The sequence below is a fragment of the Tenrec ecaudatus genome, chromosome 13 (assembly GCF_050624435.1).
Source record: "Tenrec ecaudatus isolate mTenEca1 chromosome 13, mTenEca1.hap1, whole genome shotgun sequence".
Lineage (NCBI taxonomy): Eukaryota > Metazoa > Chordata > Mammalia > Afrosoricida > Tenrecidae > Tenrec > Tenrec ecaudatus.
Window position 1 is genome coordinate 69,005,446 of NC_134542.1, and position 18,301 is coordinate 69,023,746.

General features: G+C 39.8%; 1 protein-coding gene across 2 annotated transcripts in view; it reads left to right on the forward strand.

Moving 5' to 3' along the window:
- The window catches only part of CFAP210 (cilia and flagella associated protein 210), a 52,278-nt gene that overhangs the window by 9,298 nt on the left and 24,679 nt on the right, over positions 1–18,301 (forward strand). Inside the window, exons 2-4 of one of the 2 annotated variants that reach the window (XM_075529416.1) lie at positions 3,395–3,621; positions 7,055–7,228; positions 7,328–7,521. In XM_075529416.1, coding sequence (XP_075385531.1) covers positions 3,395–3,621; positions 7,055–7,228; positions 7,328–7,521 — 595 coding nt within the window. The remainder of the gene's footprint in view (positions 1–3,394; positions 3,622–7,054; positions 7,229–7,327; positions 7,522–18,301) is intronic. The other variant, XM_075529417.1, reaches the window with a different exon arrangement.

The window sequence follows — 18,301 nt, forward strand, 5'->3', positions numbered from 1 at the left end:
AGGCTACAGGGGACAATGGGAACCCAAACCCTTCTGCAGAGTATCTAGCCTGAATAAGCCACTGGCAAAACCCCAGGAGATTCTTCTAAGACAGGTGCAAGTATTTCTTGCTTATTCCATGACAAAAGTTTCCTGGCCTTTTAAATATTCATGGTAGTCTTTTCTTTCTTACTCATCATTTGCATTTCTCTCTCTCTTATTTTATCCTTGCCACTTAATTTTTTTCCGTATTTACTGCTTCTGCTGGGTTTCCAGTCTGTGAAGCAGGGGAGTGGAGGCATAGAGATAAGAACTGATGTAAGGGTTTACAAGGGGGTACTCTAAAAAAAATTGTTTTTTTCAAAGCTATGTAAATTTTTTTTACAAAACCTTATCACCTTGAAAGTACTCTGCATTACACTTAATGTACATATTCATGTATAAGCTGAGTTTTTCAGCATATTTTTATGCAGTTTTTTTGTGGTAAAATTAGGTGCCTCAGCTGATATTTAGGTCAGCTTATACTCAAGTATATATGGTAATACTTTTGTCAAATCTGCATTTCCATTCTTAGAAACATTTTTCAAACTCATCTGTTTGGATGACTGACAGCACTTCCCTCATTTTTTTTTCTTCACCTCTTCTATGTCATCAAATCACTGTCCTTTCATGTCCCTCTGCATTTGTGGAAACAAAAAAAGTCACATGGAGCCAGGTCAGGTGGGTAAGGTGCATGGGGCAAGAGAGGCATGCTGGGTTTTTTTGCCCAAAACTGGTATACTGAGAAGGCTGTGTGAGCAGCTGCATTGTCGTGGTGGCAAAACCAGTCCCCCGCCTGCCACAAATCAGCCTTTTTGTCGCACACCATTACACACTCTTCAGAACCTCTAAATAGACAGCTTGATTAACAGTCTGATTTGGTAGAACGAACTCCAAATACATTATGAGTGGACATTTTCATCTGTTTGGGAAATTGATGGACATTCAGAATAAGTTAGTCATCAATCAACATTTCACCTTTTTTGAAACAAGAAAACCACTTGTACACTTGAGTTTTTCCCACAGCACTGTCCTTGAAAGCTGAGTTTAACATCCCAACAGTTTCTGTGGCGTTTTTTCCAAGCAGAAGACAAAATTTCACAGCCGCATACTGTTCTCTTAAATCAGCCAACTCAAAAAGCAAGGTTCAAATGAAACTGCTTTTATGAAAAAATTCACTGCCCAGAGAACCTTCCCAGGCAACACAACTGGCTGCACTAACTCAGCGCGCGTTGCTCAATGTGCGCTTAGTAGGAAAATGCATATTATGAAAGCTCTGTGCAGCGGAACTTTTCCTGGTTTTTGGAGGGGTATCCTCTCTTAACAGGGGGCGTGGGGGCAGTGGTGGGAGATAAAGAGGGGAAGTTGGATATGTGGGGAAGGGGAGGAAGCGCTCTCTAGAACTGATGGTGATTACACAACTCATTTTAAAAGTGGTTTAACCATGGTGGGGGAGGAAAATGTTGAATTGGGGAATTTTTTGTATATCTTTGCCACAATTTAAAAAATTACATGAATAACAATGAGTACATGGAAGAAGAAAATGTTCTAAAATTGATTGTGGTAATGATTGTGCAATTTGTTGATGTGATTGAACTATTTCATTGTGTGATATGTGGATTAAGTGTCAATAAAACTAAGGGGAAAAAAAGAAAATATATCCAAATTATATGTCTGGTAAGTATCTCATATCTAGGATAGGAAGAACTTTTACAAGTTAATAAAATGATAACCAATTAAAACATGGTAAAGGACTTAAATCGCTATTTCTTCAACGTGGATGGAAATGGCCAAAAAGCACATGAAATGATTCTCAACATAATTAGTCATGTATTATGTTTAAAATATTGAGTATTACATTTGTGGAAGGCTGTGCTTACTGTAAGAATCCAAAATCCATTTTTGAGTCTCCACATAGATTTGGCCTCCTTTGAATTCTTAAAGTCCAGGGGGTCTAATGGGTTAAGTGTTGAGCTATGAACCTCAAGGTTAGCTGTTGGAACCACCGGGTTCTCTGCAGGAGAAAGCTGAGGCTTTTTACTCCCGTAAAGATTTGCAGTTTCAGAAAACCATAGAAGCAGTTCTACTCTGTCCTACAGGGTAGCTATGTGTGAGCATCAACTTGATGGCAGTGAGTTGGGTTGAATTCTTTCAGACTGGCAGTATGAATAACATTCCCCTTGTGAATGCTATCACTTCCCTAAGGAGCCCAGGGAGGGGTAGTCTTTCTTTTAAGGATTTGCCTAGGTGTGTCTCTGATGGAAATCAGGGTACTAAGGTCACATGGTCATGACTGCCTTGGTTGGGAGGCCTTGAACCAATCTTGTAAGCTCTACTCCTAACATTGTGTACATGTCCCAATCATGGCACCATTCCACTCCTGTGGTCCCACCTGCAGCTGTGATATATTGATCTCCCACCAGTCATGCTTTTGTGAAACTTTCTTTTGTCCTCATGTCTTTTTTAAATAGCTGGTTCTTTTAAAATCATTGTTATTCTGGTCTATGACTGTGGTCACCCTTGTGGGAATGAATTGTCTTTGTCCTGTTTAAGACTTAATAAATGTGTCTCTATAAATTATATTTGAATATGGGTCTTTTTGGTCCCCTATAGCATTCATTAGGGAAATGCAAATCCAAAGGACACCCCACAGTCTTTTAAGTTGAGTTGGCCTAGCAGCTCAATAAAGTCTTCATTGCCCCCAGGTCCTTTTCATGTTTCTTCAACCGCTTTATCTTAAGGCTAGTTCTTCACATCATAGGCTTGCTGTCTATCTGCTCTTCATTCTTTCTTATCTATCTCTAACTTGAGAGTCATTCTCTCATAAGAATAAGGAAGGACATTTCTAAAAATCACAACTAAAACTCATTTCCTGGTTCTTTGCCCATTATAAAACTAATTGTTGGCCAGGGAAATGCAAGTATTCTTAAACCACTGTTGCTCAAGGAGTAAGGGTTGGAACAGAGTCAACCACAGCATCTACAATGCCAGCAGAAGAACATCCCCACACATAAGCATTTCTAAACTGCCACTTGGTTAACTTTGAAACATGTCGAGACAATTGATATTGATTCAACTGATGATAGTACTGAGGTCCCAAGGGTTAATTGATTTGCCCAAGTTTATACTGTAAGAAAACACCAAACAAGGACTCAAATCTATGTCTTCTGATTGCAAGGTCTTATATTGTTTCCTTTAATCACTGGGTCATTAAGATAACAAGAATGAAATTGAATATTTGAAATAATTTCTAGATATCAGGCACATACTATGCCAATATAGAAGAATATATTTATGTATGTGTGTGTACTTATATATTTACATGGCTTAAACGCTTCTTGGAAATCTTTAATGTTCATTTTTAAAATTTTATTAGAAATGGAGAACTCTGAAGGAAACCAAGTTTTTTATCCACAACTGCTACCTAGCAAAGTAGATCTCCGTCAAGTCACCATAATTCCACACAATGAGTGGAAAAGGATTCAAGATAGCCTTGATAGTTTGACTAGAGAAGCAGCATGCCTTCGTGCAGGAGTAAAGGCAAAGAAAGAAATGCACTTCCGATCCCAGGAAATCGTGAAACACTGGACCAACACCTATGCAGTAAGTATTAATCACCCAGGAGTGCATGTGTTCTGATGACTTAGCCTTATATTTGAGTACTTTTTAAATAAATATTTTTATATAAAAATACCGCTAGAATCTATTAGGACATATTTTATTGTCTTAATAAACCCAAACAAATCAGTTTAAAAAATCAGTTGCTCTAAATTCTAATTCCTGCTGATCCCACATTCAAGGGTTACCCTAAAAAAAACAACTCAGAAAAAAGTTCCACTGCGTAGAACTTTGTAGTCTGTATTTCCCACCAGGCGAGCATCGAGCAACTCGCTCTGAGCGAGTGCATGCATTGGCGTCACCTGGGAAGGGTCTCTGGTCACAGTGGATGTTTTATAAAAGCAGTTTCGCTCGCTCAAACCTCACTTGTTGTGATGACCTATTTAAGAGACTAGAAACTTTATTTCCTGCTCAGGAAAAAGTCACAGAAACTGTTGTGATGTTGAACATAGCTTACAAGGACAGCACTGTGGAAAAATTCAAGTGTACGGAGTGGTTTTCTTCTTTCAAAGAAGGTGAAATGCTGATTGATGACAAACCTTGTTCTGGATGTCATCAGCTTCCCAAACAGATGAACATGCTGACAAAATGCATGCGCGTGTGCTGGAAGACTAATGGAAGAGATGGGGAAATTATCTGGACTATCTTGGAGCTAGCTCAGTTCAGTGAATTAAAAAAATAATTTTATTGGGGGCTCATACAACTCTTATCACAACTCATGCATCCATCCATTGTGTCAAGCACATTTGTACATTTGTTGCCATCATAATCCTTAAAACATTTTCTTTCTACTTGAACCCTTGGTATCAGTTCCTCATTTTTCCCCTCCCTCCCCACTGCTTCCATGAACCCTTGATAAGTGATAAATTATTATTATTTTTGTCATGTTGTACATTGTCCGACGTCTCCCTTACCCTAGTTCAATGATTTTTAACAAGATTTGGGAATGAGAACGGTTGCTGCAAAATTTGCGCCTCAGGTTCTGACTGACCAGGAAAAAGAGCATCGAGTGGAAAACATACAATTCTTTGAAAGAACAGCTCCTAAGTGACCCAGACTTTTCCCCAAGGTCATTATTGATGGCAAGACATGGTGCTATTCTTACCACCCCAAAAGCAACCATCAATCAAACTAGTGGAAAATACCATCATCACCCCCCTCCCCAAAAGCTCATCGATTGAAGTCAAAGATCAAGATGATGCTCATTTGTGTTTTTGATGTGATGGGGACAGTGCATTTGGAGTTTGTTCTACTAGGTTATTAAACAAGCTTTCTATTTAGAGCTTCTGAAATGAGTAACAGTGAGTGACAAAAAAAAGGCCTGATTTGTGGCAAATGGGGCACTGGTTTTGTCACCATGACAATGTACCTGCTCACGTAACCATCTCAGTGTGCCAGTTTTTGGCAAAAAACAGCATGCCTCTCTCGCCCCCTGCATCTTACTCACCTGACCTTGCTCATGTGACTGCTTTTTGTTTCGCTGAGTGAAGGAGGATATGAAAGAGATTTGATGATGTAGAAGAGGTGAAGAAAAAAATGAGGAAGGTGCTGTCAGCCATCCAAACAGATGAGTTTGACAAATGTTTTCAAGAATGGAATTGCAGATTTGACAAATGTATTTAGTTTAATGGAGAGTATTTTGAAGGTGACAAGGTTGTTTTGTAAAAAATTTTAAATAAAAAATTTTTTTAATATATAGCTTTTGGAGAAAAAATTTGGTGGTTTTTTTGGGGGGGGGTACCCCCTAGTATGTCAAAATAGAACTATTCTCCAAAGGGTTTCAAAGGCTGATTCTTCACAAGTGGATCACCAGGCCATTCTTCTGAGACACCTCACGGTAGACTCGACATGCCAACCTTTTGGGTAGCAGCCAATCGTATTTTTTATACCACTCAGGGACTCATGACATATATTAACCTATACTTATTTAAAGGACTGCCAAAAGAATGAACAAATCTGAAGAAATACAGCCACAATGCTCCTTGGAAGTGTTGATGGCGAGACTTCACCCCAGGTACTGTGGACATGCTTTCAGGAGGGTCCAGTCCTCAGAGAAGGACATCGTGCTTGGTAACGTACAGGGTCGGTGAAAAGAGGAGGACCCTCACGGAGATGATGGCACAGTGGCTGCAATCATGAATGTGAGCGTGGCACAGGACTGAACAGTGCTGTGTTCTGTTGTAGGGTTGCTGAGTCAGAACTGACATGACGTCACCTAACAAAAACAATGACACGTACTTCCATGGGTGTTTTCAACCATGGCTTACACTTTTATTATATAAATAATGATCCAAAGTAACATCTTGGCCCCTCAAAGGACGATAAATGAGTTCGACAATCTCTTCTGGAAATGTTATGAGGCCTGTGTGGTGTATGCATGGACCCACCAGGCTAAAAGTTTTAAACATAATCCTTTCTACACATTATATATGTTTGTACATTATTTACCTGGGTATGCTATTGGTAAAAAAAGTACAGGATGTCCTCACCCTCCTTTTTGAACATAGAAGTAGCACCTTATGCACAATGTTCTCCAGTCACAGGTGCTAAGTAATAGTAATGGAGATCTATTTTACTAGCGGCAAGCCACAGTGGCAACCTGTGGTGGTTAAAGCCTGACAGGGCACGGAGGTAGATGAAGTAACTGATCAGAAGAAAGGGACTAGAACAAATTGTCTTTACATATGGCAACTTGACACGTGACAGCAATATTGTAAATATTGCAAATGAAGACGGGAACATCCAATAACTGAATCTGGGCCCATTGGCCATTCATATTTAAAAGATGGAATTCTATCTCTGTGGTATAGGTAATAAGAATATGAAATTCCATTGACTTAAAGACATGAATGTAAAAATGCAAAACAATGAAGCTTTAAAAATAATTGGTACAAGCATAGCTTCAGTATATCAGAACAAGTAAGGATTTCTTAAAATACAGAAAATTGGCCCATAAGGAGAAAAAAATGTGGAAAGACTTCCTAGGATGTAGGGCATTCGACAGAGTCCGCAGAAATGTAGAGGAGCAAGTAGAGCATGGTGTTTTTGTTTCTTCCAAGGAGCAGAAGCACGGGGATGTAGAATTACTATGCTAGTGTGGAGGGAAGTTTGTAAATAATAGTGATCGCAGTGTGGTGAAAGGAGGTCCCACAAGGGAGCTCGGGGGTCTGAAGAAGTCTCACTGCATACCGCTGTAACAGTCTGGGGTTTTTTTATTACAGTCTGGGATTTTTGAACCATACAAATGTCAAAAATTCAATTTAAAATATTTGCTTACAAACTTGACTTTATATTTTAAGATTTATTAATGATAGGTACAAATACATACAATAGAAACTCATAATGAAAGTTCTTATCTCGCTTTGGTAAAATTGACTCGGAAAGTGAAAATCCAAGGTTGCTCTTGCCTATTTTACAGGGCATGAAAGAACAGAAACTGAGAGCCAAAAAGCAGCGGGACGAAGAGTTGGAGGCAGAAAGACGGATGCTCGATATAGAAGAAGCCACATATAAGCAAGGAGAGAGAAAAAAGGCCATTGAAAGAGCAAAGCAGTATCAGTTCTATCAGACAGAGAGAGTGAAAAACTTTCATGTACTATTTGAGTTGTATTTTTATGTACAAATTATCATAACTTATCTATGCATAACTAGACTTTATTTTCTTAAACCACTCCTTTATTTTTATTTTAAGTCAGGACTTCTTCTTAGTAGAGTTATGAAAGAACGGGATGCCCAGATTGAATTCCAGAAGAATAAAATAAAATCAGATAAAACATGGGAAGAACAATTGAAACACAACATTGAACAAGCTTTTAAAGAAGAACAAGAGAAAGCAGAAAAACGCTACCGAGAGAGAGTGGCTCTTGCCAGTGATCATCTAAAACAGTATGTATACGTAAATTGGCTTTTTTTGTGCTTTCTTTTTTTTTCTCATAATAAATAGAGCCTTTTCTCTGGTGATAAGAGTAATGCCTGATAAAATACCGAGTTCATGGAAAAGGTACAAAGAATGCTTAAATATCAGGAGTAACGCTTTACCCAGATAAAACTGGTTACTGTGGCCATCATAAGGAACTGTGGTGCCATGGTGGGTTCGTGGGTTCAATAGTTCAAACCAGCCAGCTGCTCACTGGAGAATGATGGAACAATCTGCTTCCATAAGGACTGAAAGCCTCCGAAACCACCCTCTAGGTTCTCTGTGACTTGGAATGGACTCGAGGGAAATGGCGGGGAGGGGGATTGCCACAGTCGTGCTGTGTAATAAACAACCACACGATCTAGTGGCATATGCAATTATAAATATTTCTTTTCTCTGAACCTGTGGATTGGCTGGTGTGGTCGGGCTCTCCAGGACAAATCGTCAAGCTGCGGGACTGGCTGGGCTTGCTTCTTGCTGTGGGTGGGGCTGTGATCTGTTTCATGTGTTTTATGGGCTTCTAGATGAAGGGGCTGTAGCCACGTGAACAAAACTCTCCTCACAGGGTTGACAGGTGTGGGAAAGTGAGCTCTGGTGCTTGCAAACACACCTGAGAGTGCCTCTCTCCCTAGGTTTACTTCAGGGCAGGGCAGGGCTATTGGCTGAGGAAGACCCTATTTGACTAATAAGTAACACTTTTGTTTGAGAATCCTCTCTCTTATGGTTGCCTTGAAATTCCAGAGACTGAAAGGTAGCAGCCCGATCTGCAGCAAGGGACCTGAGCACTGCTGATAACTTCACAGGCATGTAGACGGTTAGGGCCAGAGAATCTCCTTTCCGTGTGATCCTTGGAATCTGGTAGAGGTTCAAGAAGCTTTGGAATTTATTTCTTCGTTTTTTTCTTTGGCTTATTTTCCATCTAGTTCAGGAGGTATTCATCAAGCTCCGAGGTCAGTTTAAATTCTTCATTCATTCCTTAAGAGTAGGCTCCACCCTTGTATATGGTGGTTGACGCTCTACCCATGTGTGGTTGATAGCCAGTGTAACTTATCATCACTGTGCTTTCAGCGAGCACGTTTTCCCTCATAATTTTTTTTATTTTTCTTTCATCGTTTTATTAGGGGCTCATACAACTCTTATCACAATCCATACGTACATGAATTGTGTAAAGCACATTTGTACATTCATTGCCCTCATCATTCTCAAAACATTTGCTCTCCACTTAAGCCCCTGGCATCAGCAACTCATTTTTTTCCCCTCCCTCCCTCCCTCATAATTTCTTGAGAATTCAAGTACGACCATTCTGTAGACCCTAGTAAGCCCACTGTTACAGTTCCCACATAGCAACCCATAGAACTGCCCTTTGGGTTTCTGTGACTTTAAATCTTTGTGGGAGAAGACAGTCTCATTCCCCCCCCCCCCCATGGACTGACGGCCTTGAACTTCTGACCTTTCTGCAGAATTTCCCCCTTTGTATCAATTGCATTGTGGAAAATTGGAAGAGAAAGAATGCTTGACAAGTGAGCTTGGGCTGCCAATTTGGTTCCGGAATTGCAACATCTGAAATTTAGTAAACATTCAATTCTATAATTGTAAACAACCTAGGAAAACATAAATATATTTTATAAATAGTTTGAAGTACATGACTTTACACATTTGTCACCAAGTTGTGTTATGTGAAGTGTCAATTCTTATTTCAGTTTTATGGAAATCAAATCTCATGTTACTGTAACATTAAAATTAAAATGGTAATGAGCTCATAAAATGCTTCTCTAAGCCAGCAATGGAGCTGGAACAGTGACACTAGTATTGACTTTACTTGGGAACAAAAGACCATGTGGTAGAAAAGAGAAAGAAGTGACTTTTTCCTCTTTTTGCAGAATGAGAGATTATTGTTGCTGTTACGGTGCCTTCGAGTTGGCGCCTGCTCCTAACAACGCTGTGTACAGCAGAGCTAGACACTGCTGGGCTGCACCAGCCTCATAGCTACCATGCTTGAGCCCAGGGTTGCAGCCACTGTGTCAGTCCATCTTGTGGAAGGTCTTCCTCTCCGACTCGCTACTGATGTCCTTCTCCAGGGACTGATTTCTCCTGGATAACTTGTCCAAAGCACATGAGATGAGCTGAAGTCTCACCATTTTTGCTTCTAAGGAGCATTCTGGCTGTACACCTTTCAGTAGTCTACACCAAAATCATAATTCAAATGCATCAATTCTTCTGTGGTCTTTTGTGGGAAACGGAGGAATAGAGAGAGAGTGTATGCAGGCGAATTCTTTATTCTCATATTTTAAGAAGCCTGGCAGGCCAAGACTCTGGTGTGGAGGGAGACCTTGACACTTGTGAGTTAAAGATGAGTCCCAGTCACAGTGTCATAAGTATTATTGTTCCCACTATATTCTCCCATAATAGTGTTACCTTAAAGTTACCTCTCACATTGGAGAATGATGAGGGCAACAAATGTACAAGTGTGCTTGACACAATGGATGTATGTATGGATTGTGATAAGAATTGTATGCACCCCAATAAAATTATTTCTAAAGTTACCTCTTACAAGCACATGGCGTGGAGAGCAAATGCTTTGAAAATGATGAGGGCAAAGAATGTGCAGATGTGCTTTATACAATTGATGTATGTATATGTGTGGATTGTGATAAGAGTTGTATGAGCCCCTAATAAAATGTAAAAAAAGAAAATGATTAGGGCAAAGAATGTACAGACGTGCTTTATACAATTGATGTATGTATATGCATGGATTGTGATAAGAGTTGTGTGAGCCCCTAACAAAATGTTTAAAAAAAAAAAAAACAAGCACATGCCTGCTTACGATCGAGCAGGCAGCTTTATCTATAGACCCAGATGTGTTGGAATTGTTCTCCAGTTTCAGGGACAGTCACTCCCCCTTACCTGCACCCAGCACTGTTGTTATTGGTGTGAATTGCTCTAGCACAGGCTCTGCTGGACAAATCTTAACCTGCAGGACTGGCTGGGTTTGCTCCTCCATTGAACTCAGAGACCTCTAGGGTTAAGGTTACAGCCCACTTTGTTATGTATGTAGTTACCTGTAATAAGAGGGGCTTGCATGCCCCAAGAAAATATAAGACTATGATGAGACTATAATAGCTCTCTCTCAGTGCAGACCTGACTCTCAAAGTCATGGCAGAGGGGAGCCCTTGCATGTTTTGTCTTGTCTGATGTATCTTTAATTTACTCCTTAATTACACAACTGCCCCTTCAATTGATTTGGTTCTGGAGGCTGGTACCCCACAGCCTTTCTTAGTTATTGTTGAGCTTCCACATGTATATGAGGCGATTGAAAAGACCTATGTCTCAGGCCAGGCACCTCTTGGACCTCAAAGAGACATCTTTGCTCTTTAACACTTTCCGCAAATCTTGTGCAGCAGATTTGCCCAATCCATCATCTGATTATTTTTAAATTGCTGCTTCCATGAGAATTTGTTGTAGATCTAAGTAAAATGAAATCATTGAAAATTTCAATCTGCTTATCGTGATGATGTCTATTGGCCCACTTATGAGGATTTGTTTTTCATTACGTTGAGGTATACTTCATAATGAAGGCTGTAGGCTTTGATCTTCATCAGTAAGTGCTTCACATTGTCCTGGCTTTCAACAAGCAGGGCTTGTGGTATTTGCAGTAGCACGTTGTTAACAAGCCTCCCGCACACCTGATGCAGCACTCTTCTTCATGTAGTCCAACCTCGCGGATTATTTGTTCAGCACGCAGATTGAGTGAATACGATGAAAGGCTACAACTCTGAAGCAAACCCTCCCTGATTTTACACCATGCAGTGCCTCCTTGTCCTGTTTGAATCATTGCCTCATGGAGCATGATGAAGTGTTCTAGAAACCTTTTTTGTTTTTTTAGCAATGTTATCCATAATTGGTCATGATCCACACAGTCAGATGCCTTTGCAGCGCCAGTAAGCCACAGTGTCTTTCTGATGCTGACTTCCCACAGCCAAACTCCATCTGATATCAGGAATCCCTCATATCAGATCGTCTTCTGCATCTGGCTTGAATTGCTGGAAGCTCCCTGTCAGTGCATCCGTTTTTGAATTATCTTCAGCAAACTCTTACTTGCTTTAATACTAATGATATTGTTCCACAGTTTCCATATTCTGTTATATCCTCTTTGTTAAGAAAGGATGAAAATGTGGGCCTCTTCCAGTTAGTTGGCCAGGTAACTATCTTTCAAATTTCTTAGTATCGAAGAGTGAAGGCTTCTAGCGCTGCATCAGGTTTCTGGAACATTTTGGTTGATATTCTGTCAGTTCTTGGAGCTTTATTGATTAAGCTTTCAGTGCACCTTGGTCTTCCTTCATGTGGTAGTTATATAATCTGGTGTCAGTTTGGGACATGAGAGGATTAAGGGTGAAAGGGTGGAGTCTAGTCTGTCAATCAGATCATAACCAATGAAGCGTCTGTGTGGGCATGACCTTCTCCTGAGAATTCTGGGAACTCCTGTGTTTTCTTCCTTGGAGGAGGGAGACATTTTCTCTCTCAGCCCACTCCCTTGGAGATTCTCTACTGACAAGACACATGATACTATGCTGATAGACCCTGTGTCCTGGGAACTGGAGAAGCCACATGGAGACCCTGCCAGCACTGATATGCTTACACCACTTTCTACCCACTGGCCTGTGATCGTCCTACGTTCTTGCATGTGTTTTGTGAGTCTGAAGAGGACTTTACAAATCGGTATTGGATGTATGGGTTAATATCAGATTTATGGGCTTGGACTAGACTGGGTTGGGATGCTTGCTTAATGTACAATTATCCTTTCTATAAAACTCTTATAAATGTATGAGTTTCTGTGGATTTGTTTCTCTAGTCTACCTCGACTAACACACTTCAATGCCATCATTTCTTGATCAGTGACTCTATGTATTCCTTCAATGTTTCCTTTATCATTCAATTTTTTGCCTATAGAATTCTTCAATATTTCAGCTTGAGGCATGAGGGTTTTTTTTCACTTCACTCTACTTGAGATATGCTCATCCTGTTCTAACTTTTTGGTTTTCTAACTACAGCATTTTGCACATTTCATTATAATGCCTTTGTCTTCTTGAACTGTCTTTTGAAATTTTCCGTTCAAATATTTTATTTCAGCATTGCTTCCATTTGCCTTAAACTGATCAAGAGCAAGTTTCTGGCTCCACTTTGGTTTTTTCCTTTCTTTGACCTTTTCTTCCCTGGTGGTGCAGTATGTTACGTGTTGGGTTGCTCACTGCAAGGTCAGCAGTTTGAAACTACCAGCTGCTCTGAGGGAGAAAGCTGAGGCTGTAAAAGAGTTACAGTTTAGGAAACCCACAAGAGAAGTCTACTCCATCCTATGAGTTGCAATCGATCGGATGGCAGTGAGTGAATGTGTTTGCTTCCTCAGTGGTTTATGTTCTTGATGTCATCCCACAGCTCATCAAGTCTCTAGTCATTAGTTGTCATTACATTGGATGTTCTTGATATGGTCTCTAAATTCAGGTGGGATATACTCAAGGTCATATTTAACCCTCATAAACTTGTTTCATTTTTAACCATCTTCAACTTGAACTTGCATATGAGTAATTGATGGTCTGTTTCACATCTGTTCCCTGGGCTTGTTTTGACTGATGATATTGAACTTCGTTCATCATTTCTTTCCACAGAAGTAGTTAGTTTGATTCCTGTGCATTCCATCACAGGAAAATGTGTATAGTTACCTTTTATATTATTGAAAAAAGTATTTGAAATGAAGAAGTAAAATAAATAAATAAATGAAGTCATCAGTCTTGTAAAATTCTCCATTTTCTTCTATCACTAAGGCCATGTTTTATAAATATTGAATCTTCCTCTATTTTCCAGCTTTTAGATTCCAATCACCAGTAGTTATCAATACATCTTTATTGCATGTTTAATGATTCATACTGAAGTTGGTAGAATTCTTGTTTCTTCATCATTGGTTTTAGTGGTTGGTGCATAGATTTGAATGGTAGTTATTTTAACTGGACTTATTGTAGATTCATGGATATTGTCCTATCACAGACAGCAGGGTACTTCAAGATAAACCTTGAAATGTTCTTTTTAATGATGAATGTGACATCATTCTACTTGACTATGCCATTCCCAGCATAGTAAACAATATGATTATATTATTCAAAATAGCTAATGTCTATTTCAACTCACTAGCATTTGGCATATTGATCTTTACATAAAGATCATTTTTGACCATTTCTAATTTTCCTAGATTCATACATTCCAAGTTCTGGTTACTAACAGATTTTCACTGTGGCTTCTTCTCATTTGGGGCCCTGCCACATCAGTAAGCGAAGCTTCCACAAGCTTTGCTCTAGTCACAGCACGCAGGCAGTTCCCAGTGATATTGTGAGGAGCCCTGGTGGTGGTGGTGTTGCAAACTGGGCTCAACTCCACGGGAGAAAGACTGGGCTTTGTCCTCCCATAGATATTTGCAGTTTTAGAAGCCCACAGAGGGTCGCCATGAATCGGGATTGACTCTGTGGCAATGAGTTTGGTTTTGGTTCCAATCAAAGTGGCCCATCATCCTGCCCTGTATCAGATAACATTCCACTGCTATGCATAAGATTTTCAGTGGCTGATCCCACAGAAGCGCACAGACTGTTCAAATTTGAAATTCTAGTGTGCTATTTCAAACCGCCAAATGTTCTTCCAGTGACTTACTACTGATAGCCTTATCTCCTTACTTCAACCGGAAACCTCAGAAACAACCGTGATTCGTCATTTTAAAAACAATGAAATTTCACGTCAATTCTTTTTTTTTTTTTTAACATTTTATTAGGGGCTCATACAACTCTTATCACAATCCATACATATACAACACGTCAATTCTTTTAGCACTTGATGTTGATTGTTTCTCTCTAAAATCATTTTGAATGTACTTCTATCATCTTAGTCAGCATGTCCCTGGATTATCATAGCAGGCTCTTAGTCGCCCTTATCTTCTCTTATTCCTCATTTACTTCTCTATTTACCTCCAATGAGATTTTTTAAAATCATTTTACTGGGGGCTCATACAACTCATCACAATCCATCCATTGTTTCAAGCACATTTGTACATTTGTTGCCATCATCATTCTCACAACATTTTCTTTCTACTTGAGCCCTTGGTATTAGCTCCTCATTTTTCCCCTTCCTCCCTGCCCCCCATCTTTCATGAACCCTTGATAATTTATAAATTATTATTATTTTGTCATGTGTTACACTGTCCAATGTCTTCCTTCGCCCACTTTTCTGTTGTCTGTCCCCCAGAAGGGGGCTTATATGTAGATCCTTGTAATCAGTTCCCCCTTTTCACCCCACCTTCCCTCCACCCTCCCGGTATCACCACTCTCACCAATGGTCCTGAGGGGTTCATTTGCCCTGGATTCCCTATGTTTTCAGTTCCTATCTGTACCAGTGTACATCCTCTGATCTGGCCAGATTTGTTAGGTAGAATTGGGATCATGATAGTGAGGGTGTGGGGAGGAAGCATTTAAGAACTAGAGGGGGGGTGGGGAAGAACTAGAGGAATGTTGTATGTTTCATCATTGCTACACTGCACCCTGATTGGCTCAGCTCCTCTGTGCAACCCTTCTGTAAGGGGATGTCCAGTTACCTGCAGATGGGCTTTGGGTCCCCACTCCATACTCCCCCTCATTCATAATGAAATGATTTTTTTGTGCCTGACACCTGATCCCATCAACACCTCGTGATCACACAGGCTGATGTGCTTCTTCCATGTGGGCTTTGTTGCTTCTCAGCTAGATGGCCACTTGTTTATCTTCAAGCCTTTAAGACCCCAGATGCTACATTTTTTTGTTAGTTGGGCACCATCAGCTTTCTTCACCACATTTGCTTATGCACCTGCTTTGTTGTGTTGGGAAGGTTGGCACCATGGAATGCCAGTTTAATAGAACAAAGAGTTCTTGCATTGAGGGACTACTTGGGTAGAGACCCAATGTCCATCTGATACCTAAATAGTAAACCTATAAATATATGCACATCAATCTATTTCCCCATCATCATATATAAGTATATTTATATATGTACATGCCTGTATTTACACCTCTATAAATTCCCTCTTCAAAGAGACTTTATTAAATTAAAAGGAATCATATCATTCTCTTGACTAAAAAATTTCAAAGACTTTATAGTTTCTTTCCAAACCTTACCTTCTCCCGCAAGATTTTGTATCATCTGGCCTATCTCCATCTCCAACCTCGTCTCTCATAATTTCCTCCACTTGTATAGTGTCTTCCAGATTCTTGGACACAGACCCCCTTGTTTGCATCATCCAGGCTTTTCATATGCTTTTGAACTGCCTGGAATTTTACTTTTCACCCCTAGGTTCTCATTACCTCCTTCTTTGAAAGAACACTAATATCCAAAGTTATTTAAAATAAACAATTCATTTGTTTTTCTTTCTTGGTTCCTTGTTTTCTATATAATGGTTATCTTGATTCATAATTACATTACTTGTCTATTTCCTTTGTTTTTTCTTCTTTGCCCAGCTGCCCATTACAATATATGCTTCCCAAGAGCAGGAACCAGGCTTCTCTCGTTCCTCATTACAGTAGAAATCAATAGGTAGTGGTTAAATAAATGAATTAGGTAGCTAAGAGTGTGTCTTTCTTAAATTGTTAGTGTGGGCAGCTAGGAGGATGATGGTTCTATTGACCAAGATAAATAAAGAAGACTGAAAAGAAGATGAACTTGAAAAGGAAGATACATTTTATCATAACGCACAGTGAATAATAAGCCCATGGGTTATGATTGTTCTTACAGACAACTTGTTCTTGCTTCTCCTTTGAAACGGTTCAAGCAATTCTTACTCAATGTCTTCATCACAATCACCTTCACTGGCTGCACATGCAGCTTGTAAATCATTGAAAAGACTTCAAACGAAAAGGCTAAGAACCATATTATCTGTTCTGTCTTACCTACAGATTCAATTTACGGACAAACTTAGGACTGATCTTCTCCATTCCTAACCCAGTGACTGCTTGTACCTATGCAACAGTCCAGTGGTGATGACTAGTTGGTCACCATGTAAAGTGCTGAAGCTCAAGAATCGGCTATCTTTACGCATTGAATTGGTTCTGACTCATGACCCTACATGACAGTGTAGAACGGGCCCATGGAGTTTCAGAGGTCTTATTTTTTGCAGGAACTGATTAGATTGCTATGCTAGGTTTTTCTCCCAAGGTGGATTCAAGCCACTAGCCTTTCACTTGGCAGCCAAGTGCTTATCCACTGTTCCACCAGGTCTAAGTTAGATAAATATAGATTTGGAACCTTCAGAATGTAAATGAAGGGGAAGCAAAGGCTTCATGACAAACTCATCCCTGACTGCTTGGAAGAGCCTACCCAAAGCACTGAGTTAAGGACGAAGACTCGGCTGGAAAAGATTGTGCTGATTGTTGATCTCTGGTATGAGCTCGGGAGTTACAGGTGGAGCGCAGATTAAAACGTTAGTATTCCTTCCCTCATCTAAAGGATCTCAAATTTTCATCAGAATGTTTAATTTCACAGTAAGCCAAATTAATGAGACTAGTTGAGCAGGTTACCCCAATCACCTAAGGTAAAAGTGTTTCTTAACATGCAGGTAGTTACATTTTACTTGATTATTGAAATTATTTGTAAATTACTGACATTATTGCCACATCACTGAAATTGTCATTCTTGGAATATCTTTTAAAAAATGATATAATACATGCATTCTCTATCCCCCCATTACTATTGTGTGGATGCTAACTCACCCGGACCTTATAGATACAGTGCTGGTGATTTACAGATGTGCTAAAAATGTTAAATGCTACATATTTTTGGATATGTTTCTCCTTGAAGTAGCAATTTAAGAACTTCAAAACAATGTTTTCTCAAAATTAGGTATGTATTGTTTTATAATGTTCTTCAAGTCTTGATTGTTGAGCATTTCTACTAAGAGATTGGTAGATATAGAGCACTAAAAAGTTCTATCAAAAGAAATATACATTAAAAAAAGAAATATACATTTAAAAACCTAGTTTTGTTTAGTACAAACGTAAACCTGGTTTAGCTCTAGGTACCCTTGGGCTACTAACTACAAGGTCAGCAGTCAAACCACCAGGTGCTCTGAGGGAGAAAGACAGGCTTTTTCTCCTCCTGTAAGTAGTTCAGTCTCTGAAATCCGCAGGGCCAGTTCTCCCCTGTCCTTTAGGGTCACTTTAAGTTAGAATTAGCTCAATGGCAGTGAGCACTTTGTGAGTTCTTGATTCTAAAGTCATTTACTCTGTACAGATGAAGTGATTTCAGATCGCCTGTCCTGAATTAGCTGAAGTATTTATCAGTATAAAGTAAACTTACTGGCTCACCTAATTGTATAGTCCGCTGTGGCACAAAGGAAGGGGATTCCCGTTTTCCGAACCTGAGTGAGTTGATGACCAGAAAAAATGTTTTTTATACTGCAGTATATACATGGGGACTTCAACACATTCATGGGAAAATTCCATTGTCTTTCAACTCCATGAATTTTTTGAAGCCCCCTTGTACTAGAAGGGTTCCCTCCTCACTTGAATGTCAATTTGGGTGTGTTGGTGATTTAACCTGTGCAGGACAAGGAAAATTAGAGTGAGATGGCAGACTGGCAGTAGAGCAGTCTTGATTGGTATGGCAGGACGCATGAGTTCCCTATAGGCAAGTAGACAACTTGGATGTGAACTGCCTTGCCAGCATCAGAGGGCTCACAGGGAGAGTCTACAG